Raw genomic sequence first — 12819 nt, 5'->3', positions numbered from 1 at the left:
TGTGTGTGTGTGTGAGAGAGAGAGAGAGAGAGAGAGAGAGAGAGAGAGAGAGAGAGAGAGAGAGAGAGAGAGAGAGAGAGAGAGAGAGAGAGAGAGAGGGAGAGAGAGAGAGAGAGAGAGAGAGAGAGAGAGAGAGAGAGAGAGAGAGATGTTTTTGAAAGAGACAATTCTTCTCTCGGTGCTGTTGGCTGGACGAAATCTCCAAGGTCATCTATTATGTGTTGAGCTGTCTGTTCTCTCTGTGCTTTGTGTCTTTTGGAGGGTGGGTGCTCTCTCCACGTAATACTAAGACTCGAGCTGATGAGCTGATACCTGCACTGCGAAAAGGGTAAGCCAGCAAGATACATGCATGCTCATGCACACAATCACACACACACACACACACACACACACACATACACACACAAACACACACACACACACCCACACACACACACACACACAAACACACCTACACACACAGTGGCAGGTGTGTGCCAACTCCCTCCTGCTGCAGAGACAGTAAGATGCATAAAATGAAACGGGCAGAAAGAAAGAAAAAGAAGGAGACAGATTCATGCTCAGCCTGTCCACCTGTTGCATGAATCAACCTTGGATCTGCTCAAACACATTACTGCTCAATTCAAACTCATCAAAGCTGACATCACATCCACCTGAATGCACAACTGCACTCCCATACTTATACAGCACACTCCAACCCACTCAGCACACCCAGCCAAAGTCAGGTCTGGTATAGTATATCTATAACAATCCCAGCACAACTTTGTCTCATCAAGATACAGATACAAACCCACCAGAGCCCAAAGAAACCCAACTCCAAGCACACCCACACCCATTAAATCCACCAACAAGTGCCCAAATCTAACTTAACTCACAAACAATACCTTATTTGGCAGTAAACTAATGTAATTCCACAATGGCAGTTTAATTATTTGGTTATTTGATCCCAGGTTGTCAAATATCGATACTTTGTCACGCCCTTTGGTGTCCGATACCGACGCACACGTCACCCTTTAGCGCCTGCGTGAGACGCACCATGCTTTCAACTAACCCCAATGTAAACCCATCTACAGCAATATTAGAGGCAAAGAGCAACCGCTCCTGTCGACCATTCGCTGAGTACGCGTAGGGAGGAGGTCAGGGTGGATGGAATGGTCAAAAGATCCACCTTTACTTCAATGAGACCACTGCGTTGGCACAGCAGGGGTCCCGATGCAGAGGGCTCCAACAAAAAATTAAAAAAACGCAGGGTTGTCGGGCAACATTTTTTGCCACAACTCAACCAGCAATACAAGGTGCTGGGCAATCAAATATGTGTAAGAAAACTGTTTAATGTTACCTGATAATTGGACAGAGGGTAAAGTCATGTCCCTGTATCCTTTTCTGAGGTCTTCTTCTCATAGTATTATAAACAGCTGTGCAGTGTTTTAGCCTCTAAAAAGACTAGCAGATGCATTATTCTTGGTTTGTTCCCATCTCTTTAGCAACATGCACCCATAATCCTTTGCATTGTTTAACCCAGTACAGTCTTCGTAACAAACAGTAGCACCCGCTTTAAATGTTGCGACTGCCAAATAAACAATTTGGACTATTTTGGCGGCATCCCTGTCATCTGCAAGCCCCTCATCACGGATCTATGTATCCAGATAGTAACGCAAGCAGGCTGCATTCAATAGACAACAGATAGAAGAGGTACTTTATATCCAGCGAGACAAGCACAGATCAGCAGAAGTCCAGCTGGGCCCTCCTCATTAAGCTCCCACTGCATACACTCACCACACATACCCACCCACCCACACACGCACACACTCGACATGCCCCCGTACCCCCGCTGTGTCAGAGTGATGGAGAGCTCTAAATTATTGATGCATCTCTATCTAATAGCAACCCCTGTGTGTCTGTGTGTGTTTGTCCTGGGCCTCTCTCAGCCTACGGCTTAATCATCATCACCTAAGAGAGCTGTTTGGTCAAACAGCTAATTTCAGGGATATGATTGGTTAGCCAAGAGTCCAAGCCCGCGCAGGCAGCAAACCCAGAGAGAGAAAGAGTGTGTTTTCGAGAAGGCAGTATGATTATAGGATGGCAAAGCACAAAAGAAAAGCTCTGTAGATGAGCAGAACAGTGATTGATGTATATATTTGTACAGATGCGGATATCAAAAGCAATAAAATGTATGCAGCATGAAGGAGGAGTCATGCCATTAGTCTCACTCTCTAATCTCTACGTTAATGATTTTCTCTAAGCTACAGTACATGAATACAGAATGTACTACACTTGTACACTGGATCTGGCTCTTGTGAGAGTCTTATTGTCTCGACAAACACGCATACGTAGATGTACTTCCCATTTTGAGTGAGCCTCCTGTCGAAGGTTTCATCATTTGTTTTTGACAGGGCCATTAGAGAGTCAGCGTATTTACAAATGTGTGGTGATGAAAAGAGAAGAAAATCATGAAAGACAAGAAAGAGGGAAACACACATCTTTCCAGATTCCCCCAATGGCTTTTTACCACAGCTTAAAAGCCTTCAATGTGATGCAGAGCAAATTGTTTTTCAGTTGCACAAGGATTAAAGTAAACTGTATTTCAACCTTGACAGGCATGGCACTATGAAAGGCGGTAAAATGTTTGCGGTGTTGAGGGTTTCTATCTTTTTACTGTAAGGAAATCCCTAAAAGAAAACTCCCCCTCTGCCGAGTTTCAAACAGCATTTATAATGCAATTTATATTTCTGGGGCAATTTGAATATTTTGGTTGTGCATTCCTTCAGATAAGTGGTCAAACATAATATCACATCCTGACACGGAAAACATCATGTAGCTCACTGCTGATACAGTTTTACGGAGGATAATGAACACACCATGCTATTTGAGTCCAATTGCCATGTCTTACATTGAACATGTGTTCACCCTTTCATATCAAAGACAGTGTCCGACCTCTGCTAAACCCAGGTCAGATAGCACACGGTACTCAGTCGGTCTTACATACTTCTGCTGACACTGAAGGACTTGTTTTGATGGCTTTAACCATCTTCTCTGTTACATCCTGACCTCGAGGCTCAATAAGTCGCTCTTCTCAGCACAGGTGGCATCAAAATGTATCAAGTTAAAAGTTATGGATTATATCATTGAGCAGGACTTTTGGTAAAAACATAACATACAAAACGGGCTCAGAATAACCTTAAGTTCAAGTATATTTGAAACCAGGGAGCATTAATTGATTATTTGATTAGAATATTACTTTTTTTTACACTATTTTGATTCATCCGATCTTCTCTAAAAAAAAATCTGAATAAGGCAGTTTACACTCGTGAAAAATGAGGAAGCCAAACAGCATTTTTGTCATATTTTCAATGGATAACATCAAACTACTCTGAATGTTTCTATCCATAGAAACAAGCATTTACTTCATTTCTTGTCAACGTAGACAGGATATGATTTCACCGTGAGAGAGAAAATGTTTTTGGCCTCCACTCTCAAGAGTGGCAGTATGATAAACGACAACACTGTAATACTGGCGTTCTTCTGCAACATCACTTTTTCAGCTGCAGCATTTCTGTAATAGCCTGATATGTGAATGCTTTGTGTGAATCTGTGTAATGTCTGTGGGTTTACCTCCACATAGAGAATGGGGAAGATGCCAATCTTGTCTCCCAGCATGCCTTCTGCCCAGTTCTCGTCCACTCGCCTGATTACTGTCAGTACCTCATCCTGGAGAGAGGGGAAATGAGTGAGCCTTCACACATTGTAAGTCCAAATAATAGCTTTTTAGTTAATTTAGTAATTGGTGGTGTTAAAAACAACAAAATAAAATGAGAGGATGAACTAACAAATAAATGTGTCTTCTGTTTTCCCCAGTTACTAAAACACAAGCTTTTGATCGGAAACTGGCTAACACAAAGCATCACAAACTCTTTGCGAGGGGATGTTTGGCACCTGACAGTTTTTTTCTGCTACCTGGTACCCGGAGCTATAAATCTCTCCTGATGTGGTCAACTGAGCCCTTACAATGTGCAGCTACAATTTTCCTCATTTGTATGTGCTTATGTTGGATTGCTCAACCAAGGAATGATGCCAAAGGTAAACATTTTTTTAAATAAATAAAAATGGTGTTCTTGGATGTTGTAGCTCATTAACTACAAATTGTGCGTGCATACGTTTCTAGATTGATAGGAAACTACTGGTTTCACTTCATTTCAGTTGCCTTCATTTTCACCATTTAATATTCTCAGCAATATTATATCCGACACACATGGAAACATATGTTCCTCGTTCACCACACACACACACACACACACACACACACACACACACACACACACACACACACACACACACAGACTTCATCATGAAAGTGTTTTTCCCTCTGTTGCTCCTCACATGAATACGAAGGTCTTGGTTAGACCATTAGGGACAGCAGAGATAATGCTGGGAAATCATTGTTGTGTATTAGTCATACTGAGTAATTATTTCTCACACAATACAAAATATCACAAATACTGGTTTCTGCATGACAACACGCATACAGCGCACCGCAGGGGCACGAGTGTATGTCTTTGTGTAATCTTCAAACATAAATCTGTTGATTAGTTTAGCCCTGAAACGCAAAATAATGTGAACTTTGAATGTCTCGTCGTTATCTGCTAATCCGGCTGTAGAGCTCGGTGTGTTTGAGACAGGGTATCGCCTGTATGACTATGCTTGCCATTGCTGTGATGAGTCCAAAACACCTACAGTGAAGTGTACAGTACACCGTAATTTAATAATCTTTCCCTCGCCGCAGACACACAATTACAGTGCAGAGACAGAGTGGATGTGCCGAGCACAAATGAGTCTGTGTAACAGCAGGAACAAAATGATACGCTTTGAGGAGCAGAATAGAAATGACTGTTTACACCACACCTGACCTGGATGCACACTTCTGAAGAAATGAGTGTCTTCTCTCATCTTGTCCATCCCTTTCAAAGTATAATTTAGGAGATACTTTTACAAATGGGGATGATGTTTAAGATGAATTTGGACCCACTCTGAAAAGACCCATAGAATACCGATCCAAGTCCGACTTATATGAATTATTTTTCAAAAGCAGAAGGAGAACCAATCCAGTGGTGACCCGAAGACACCAGTACTGGCACGAGCATTAGGATCTACTAGATAACAAGCAGCCTTGCTCAGAAAGAGCACAAACATGCCATCTTTCTTGCACTTTCCAGTTCACACTTTACATCTCCTGTATGTTTTCTCCTGCACACTCGCTTCCAGTATTGGACATGTTGGCACACAGACCTGGGACCCACAACCCCGCGAGACCCTACACCACAGGATTACATTGAATACAAGTATATAAAACAACTTGGGTTCTGGGTTGGTGTTGCTCACTAAGAACCAAGAGGACCCATAGAGACATCTAGATGGAGGTTGCTCCCTCACAACGGCTAGTGAAAATATATTCATCATTCTTACTTTGATATCAGATGTCCCACCAGAGAAATCATCACTTTAATAACAGTCAGCAGACATAATGTATTACACAATAAATAATACTCACAATATTCCTAGATGGAGAGCAAATAGCTACATAACCTTCCAGTTACAATACTCTAAGTATGTGGAGTTTTTGAGTTACATGGTGGTTGAACTACTGTTTTAGGGTTCTGTTTCTTCCAACCTCTTGGTAAATAAATGGAAGAATTTGAATGCTATAAACTATAATTTGCTTAAAAAGTGTTAAAACAAGGCACAACAAAGCAATTACCAACTCATTTAATGTCAGGATATGTATAATCCTCAGTCACTGTACACAAAAAAGAAAAGGCCTGTTTAGATTGTATGCACTTAAAAGTCTTTCAGCTGACCACAGGACTGTGTGGCAAAGTTCATGTTCATGCAACAATATGGAACTACTAGTCAATAACAAATACATTGACACCGTATGTCAAACAACCACACAAATGATTGTTAGTAAAAAAATAGTACTTTTTTATGCATGTTTGCATAAACATGCACCATGCAGAGCATGTATACTTTTAATCCTGCTTGAAGTTTAAATTCTGAGAACCAATCTGAAGAGTAGAGCCAGTCGTAATAAATTATTAGTGTCCTACAATGAACCACCCTGGTGTAACACCACGGATAAGTGTTTTCTTCCACTACGGTATTTATGCTGTTGCAAATTCAGCCATCCCTCTAATCTCTTTACACCGATTCATCCATGAGGCCTGCCCAGCCACATAACACACAATACATGTGTTCTGTGTCCGATATAAAAACAGTGTCCTCATGTGAGTGTGTGTGTGTGTGTGATACCTTGCTGAAGGCCAGACAGTCTTTATCCTGGTCTTTATCTTTGACCTCAAAGTCGTACAGCGCTTTGCCCTGGGGTGGAGTTTGGCTCAGGGGACGCAGCAACTGGATGTAACTAGCGGGCAAGAAACCATGGCAGCCGCTGAGCTCTCCGTGGTACCAGTTGTCATCCACCTTGCGTCGCAGGATGATGATGTCGCCCTTTGAAAACTGGAGATCGCCTGGTTCTTTTCCTTCGTAGGAGTAGAGGGCTTTACCGCAAGGCAGCGCTGGGATGTTCTGAAAAATAATACACATTACAAACATACACTTACTAACAAAGGATTTAAATGCATCAAAACAAGCCTCATGTTCCTCAAGATGGTGAGGAGCGATGATGATGTTCCATACAGTGCAAACGTCTTTGTCACTCTTGATCCATCTAAAGTCCTACAAGGGATGACTTTCATCCTGTTGTCTGTTCAGTGTGAAGATCGTGAAGAGCTTCTGGTATTGCTGATTTGCACTGGTTCCCAAATTGGGGGCTGGGACCCCCAAAAGGGAGCCAAAATAAATCAGAGTGGTGACAAAATGTTCGAAAGGATAAAAAAGAAGGAAAAACAACAACAATTATGTTCCACAAAATTCTACATTTACTGTGACTTTCTGTTATATTTTTTATTTTTATTTTCTTCTTCGACTTTTATGTGCTTTTTCTTAAAAAAAAATAAAAATAGGCCTCTTAAAGTCCCTAAAACGTAACATTCTGAGACATAAAAATCATTATCATATCTGCACTAAGATTAGAACATAATCTGTGTTGGTCTCATGTCCTAACACAACACAATCCATAAAGGTTAGGAACCACTAAGTTACAGCACTCATATGCTGCTGTTTTAGAAACTTGTGCTATCTTATCCTAAACCAGAAAAACAGTCTCAGTGAGAATAGGACAGCCTTCTGTGGTTCACTCCCACAGAGCAATTGAGATAAAAGGTTAGGTGACAGGTGTATTTTTACAGACAAATGTTGCGCAGAGCAGCGTTAAGTGTATGCATTTTTAGGCCTCTGCAGAGGATTTAAAGCATTGCTGTCAACACATAGTGCCGCTGTGTTGAAATGATGCCAGATACCTCACACACCTTGGGGCTAACAATTTCCTGAATATAAAGTGAACAGAAGTTTCATCATATTCTTCCTAATACAGTGAGGAGCTGGAAAGTGTGCCTCTTGTGTCACGTCTGGAACAAATCCGTTTCAAGTCTGTTATGTAACAATATACAATGTGTTGTATGGGTTTATTTGCATTTTTTATGTTTATGGTTGTAGTGACTGATATTTGAATGAAGGTACACATGAGGCAGTGACCAGAAAATTAATTTGGAGAAGAAGAAAAATACATTTTACTGGTAAAACTGGTTTTGTAGAACTAAAAACAGTAGAAAATCCAATATGTGGCAAACTGTTGGCCCTGGAGACAAATTTGTAGAGCACGGATAGTTGATTATGTGCTCCAAGTCTCATTTTATCACCCCCTGCAGTATGTGAGATATGACTGGTTATTAAAATGTTTGCCAGGTAATTGCTGCTCCCACCTTGGGCCAAACACAGTAATTTTGAAAATGCCAGACCAGTGTGACACATCACTCCCTGGACTTTCATCAAAATCAGGTCTGTGGTGTCTCGTTTATCACATGTGAAGGACAGATGCACATTGACCCATTTACCCTCCACAAAGTCATGTTTTACGTGATGCCATACTTGAAAATGATCGAAATGTTGAACTTAATTCCTATTAAAGTTCTATTAACAACAAGTGCAGTATTGATCAATTTCTACCTGACTGGACAGCAACTGTCCAATCACAGCTTAACGACAGCAACTAGGTGCAGCGGGACTGTCGAGCTTTGTAGGCTACACTGTGCTGTAGATGTCCACATGTAGAAGCTGAATGCATAGGGCTGTAGTAAGAGATATACTTAACTGCAATTGTTAGCATGGCTAACTAGCCTTATTACTGTAGTGAGAAGTAACTCCCAAGACTAAAGAGCAGATCATTAACTAACTAAGTTGCATTATTTGTAGGGTTACGAGTTACATATAGAAACTAGTACTAGGACATCTTTGTGTGCCTTTTCGCCACCGTGTGAAGGCAGATCCTGGATGGCAACAGAGTTTAAACATCAGCAGCTCTGTTATCCATTTTTCATTGGATTTGTGGAAATGTTGACTCCAGCATCGTGTCGTGCTATAAACAAAAACTTGAATAGCAACAGTTACTGAGGGGATTTGGCCGTCAATTAAGAGTTAAATTGGGATTAATTGGTGCGATCGGAGTTACAATAAAAGGCTCAAATCAAGAAGAGAATACAGTTTTTAACCTGCAGATGACACAAAAGCTACATTTCTGTAAAACCAATGACACATTGACATTCTCCACCACATAAACCCAAACAAACACTGCAGCGCTCGGCACACACTTAATATACTGAACATGTTGTTGAAGGAGACGGGTATTAAAAGGGAGTTTATCTCAAAGAAGATCTAGATAAACAAACAGCAGCATATAACAGAAGAATGCATGAAAGGAAAACAACTTATTTCCTTCCCAGAGAAGGTGTTTACAACACTAATACACACATGCTTTCAGACACACACACATATCTACTCTTTTTATACACACACTAAAGAGGCTGATTCTCCCCAGACGCTACACTGAGGAGAACAGCCCTAGGCTCCACTGCATGACTGTACCGAGATCAGTGGTGATGCAATATGAGGAAACACACGCTTGTCATTTGTCTCGTATCCGGATAAAATCTAGAGGCGATTTAATACCCTAAGCCACATATGTGTCTCCGTTGGCCAGATCACAAATATAATTGCAATCCATCTTTAGTTTCCCGGGCTACATGCAAATCATCCTTCCACCAGTCCGGCGGGTGGTGGTAATGTACCTGGAGCTGTTCGCTAGCTGCCAGAGAACAACTTGGGCACTTTAGCAGCATAGTGACAACATTTAACAGTTAGCAATAAAAGCTAACAAGTGATCAATTATCCATAAACTAACACATTAAAGACTCTAAGTATTGACTATAAGCAAGACAAAAGTTTTATCGTCTTCATATAGGCTCTAACTTACACCGCTCCCTGGCCCATACAGATCAATGCTCTCTCACCAGTGCTCCTTCCAACCACTACTTCCTGACGTAGTTACACTTAAGAGAACTCTAGCTTACGTATGTGTCTTGGCGAGACGGATGCATTTCGATCTTTTCAACATCTGGCTCGAATGAGTCTCAAATCACCTCAAAACCACCTCCCAAGGTGATTTGATCAATTTGATTTCAATATGTCTTGGCTGCATTTACACTTCTTGAGATCTGACAGCTCTACGACGTGACTAAGAGTACTTGGGATCATTTTAAAACCATTCATCTACTGCTATAATAGCCTCCATTAATCTGGTTTCAGGCTTTCCACAAGAGTTTGACACCTTGCTGCAGGGATTTGCCCCCACTCTTCCACAAGAGTGAGGTCAGGCTCTGATGTTGGGCGATAAGTTCCAATTCATCCCAAAGGTGTTGGGGTAGAGGTCAGGGTTTTGTGCAGGCAAGCTCCTCCACACCAAACTTGGAGAACCATTTCTTTTTTAAACAAAGGGCTTTCCACAAACTGTTGCCACAAAATTGGAAGTGCATTATTGTTTAACATTAAGATTTATCTCAATTAAAAGTAAGGAAATTATAGCATACAGCGTATAATTAACAATAAGCTGAAGCTGAGTGAGCAGTACAGAGTCAACGCTTGTATTTGGACATAAAAGATAACACCCCAGAGAAGCAGTATGTGTGTGTGTGTGGGTGTGTGTGTGTGTGTGTGTGTGTGTGAGAGAAAGAAAGACAGACAGCAAAAGGAGAAAAGGAGAAAGAAAAAAGAGCGGTGAAGGAGTAAAAAAGGTTGACAATAAGAAAATGACAGACAGGAGAGAAGCACACTTGTGACTGTATTGTCTTCGGTTCGATTCCCTGAAAAACCCTGAGTCATAAAAATGACATTTATATGCTACGAACATTGTGGTAAGTAACGTAATTTGCTCCTGGATTATGTTCAGACGCTCCGTTTTTTGTGAGTGAAGAAAGTGTTGTATTTTTGTACCACACAGAGTTCGATGGGAGGGTGTCAGGCTGGATAGCTGCTTGTCTTCTTTTTTATTCCCTCTGTTCTCTTCCCCCAGGCCAACAGGCTGGGATGACCTCCTAGAAGCTGCTGGAGGGCCTGATCAGCCAACCGCTGGGTTTGCCACTCCACGTCGGGAGGAAGGAGGTCGCTGAGCTCGCCGCCGAGGGCATCGGCTAATGCTAGGGGCAGGCTGCTGTCTCTCTCTTCACTGAGCCTGGGGCAGGAGGGTCAAGCTGCATGAAAGAGGCCTTTCTTTTTAAAAGAAAAAGCTCCCACCTGAATCTCAACAATCTAGTTGTATTATTCCTGTTATGCCTGGCAGTACAAAATCCATCACAAGAGACACAAGAGAACTATTTTTCCAACTGTAATAACTTTTAACTGGTTATGAAACAGTCTCAATCTAATACTGAGGATCTACATGAGTAAACGAGACCATCAGCAAGAAGATTGTCTCTTTCTATATATCGTAATGCTTGTAGTCGGTGCCACCGGGTCGGATAGTGCGCAAAATCAGCTGGTATCATGAAATCATGCAGGTTCACAAGAAAGTTCTTCAGCTCAGACTTCAGCGGGGCCTCCAACCCGGACCCACAGTCTGAAGTCGGAGCTCCGGTGGGAGGTGGAGAGCTCTGTGTTCGGCAGCAGCGGCTCCTCCTCATGCCACGAGTAGAGCTCCGCACTGCTGCTCTGCCAGTCCACGCTGGGTCCCGACACCGACACTGCGCTACTATAGGCCCAGGCCGTAATGCGTGGGTCCGCTGAAGGGAACAGAGGCACTGAAGAACCAGAACCATGGACTGCGCGGGGGCAGACTGTCTGACACTGCTGCAGTAAAATGAAGGGTTTTCTAAGGGGACTCTGGTGCTCCACCACTTATATCTACAGGGACGACCAAAATCAACACAAAACTAAAGTTCCTCATAGTAGCTTTAATGTGCACCTCTTCTGGTATCACTCCTCAACAAACACACTAACTTTACTTCAAAAAAAATATTAAAGACCCTCAGCTTTCAAGTTGTAAATGGGAACATCTGCTTCTAGGTTAAAATGTGAATTAGTCTGACAAGACGTGCTGCCACCTTAGCGGAGCGCTGGCTCTTCGAATAAAATGAAACATGAAACTGTTAGACTTTGAACGTCAGGTAAAAAAGATATTGTAAAACTTCAAAGATGTGTTTGAATGAAAGATTTACCCTTCCACTTTCCTTTCTCTTCACCCTCCCTTTTTTGTTTTAGCTGCTTAGCGACTTGAGTGAATATGGCGGTGTTGGCTTCGTGTCTTTATAGCATTGTAAAGGCCCTTTAACACATGCACTTTGCTCTATTAATGTTCTGGCAAGTTTACTTCTTGGCATCATGTTTGGAAAGGACCCAGAGTCACTGTCAAATACACTCTGATAATTTGGTAGGAGCTGGTAACATTTCTGTAACTTTTCCTTCACGGCTAAAGACAAAACAGAAAACACCAACATTAACAGATACTGTACGTGCAAGGTTGTAATGGTGTAGACATGTCAACATCTGAATGTACCTACATATACATACATACACAATTCTATATTTTTATACTGTATTGATAATGAATATATTTAACGTTGAATTATCATTTATATGCACAGGGAAATAAAACCCATTAACAAGACAATCTATGAATGAATTACTGTGGATAAACCAATTCCAGCTGCAATTTTTTGGAGGAGATATTTTCTCAAGCTTCTTATCCTTGAATATTTTCTTTTCGTTGCTTGTTGAAGAGCAGGGTAAAAAAAATAAAAATCTCCTTTGAAATCCATTTTCAGCTTTAATCTAACTTTGTACAGCCTGACAATCCAGGATAACTGCTTCAGAATAAACCACATGTGAGAATATTAGGATTTAAATTGAAAGCTGTAACTTATCTATGTCTTGTACATTTTACTGTGGCGGTGTCCGTCAGGCTGTGTCAAATAGGCAACATAATTCTATCAAAAATGAATGAAATTGACGAGACAATTAATCGTTGCATTGTGTAGACACAGATTTGATATCTAGTTGTGCTGCTAAGGAAATAATCAGCCACTTGCCTGCGAGTTTTAAATCCATCACTGGAGCAGGCTGTGAGATAACTGTCATGTGTGTCATTACTTTCAGATTCACCAATGTCTTCCTGCTGGGCTGCCACCAACGTGAGGATAGATATGAATGTATCCAGAAGAGTCATTTAACATGTGAAAAAAAGTGGAATAGTGTGAACGGCAAAAAGGAGTTTATTAGTGTTGTACCTGTCAGCAGCGCGGTAATCATCAGCCAAAACACACGCACGCACGCACACACACACACACACACACACACACACACACACACACACACACACAC

At 41.6% G+C, this 12819-nt stretch overlaps 1 protein-coding gene across 3 annotated transcripts in view; it reads right to left on the bottom strand.

Annotated features, from left to right (window-relative positions):
* LOC116389532 (E3 ubiquitin-protein ligase SH3RF3) overlaps window positions 1-12819 on the bottom strand; it is an 80621-nt gene that overhangs the window by 25742 nt on the left and 42060 nt on the right. For 2 of the 3 annotated variants that reach the window (XM_031858261.1, XM_031858260.1), the window contains exons 2-3: window positions 6304-6579; window positions 3613-3708 (exon numbers count right to left, since the gene is read on the bottom strand). In XM_031858261.1, coding sequence (XP_031714121.1) covers window positions 3613-3708; window positions 6304-6579 — 372 coding nt within the window. The remainder of the gene's footprint in view (window positions 1-3612; window positions 3709-6303; window positions 6580-12819) is intronic. The other variant, XM_031858262.1, reaches the window with a different exon arrangement.

This window comes from Anarrhichthys ocellatus, unplaced genomic scaffold (assembly GCF_004355925.1).
Source record: "Anarrhichthys ocellatus isolate YVR2014 unplaced genomic scaffold, GSC_Weel_1.0 scaffold20, whole genome shotgun sequence".
NCBI classification, from domain to species: Eukaryota; Metazoa; Chordata; class Actinopteri; order Perciformes; family Anarhichadidae; genus Anarrhichthys; species Anarrhichthys ocellatus.
The sequence above is the reverse complement of the archived record's forward strand: the minus strand, read 5'-3'. Positions and strand labels throughout refer to the sequence as shown.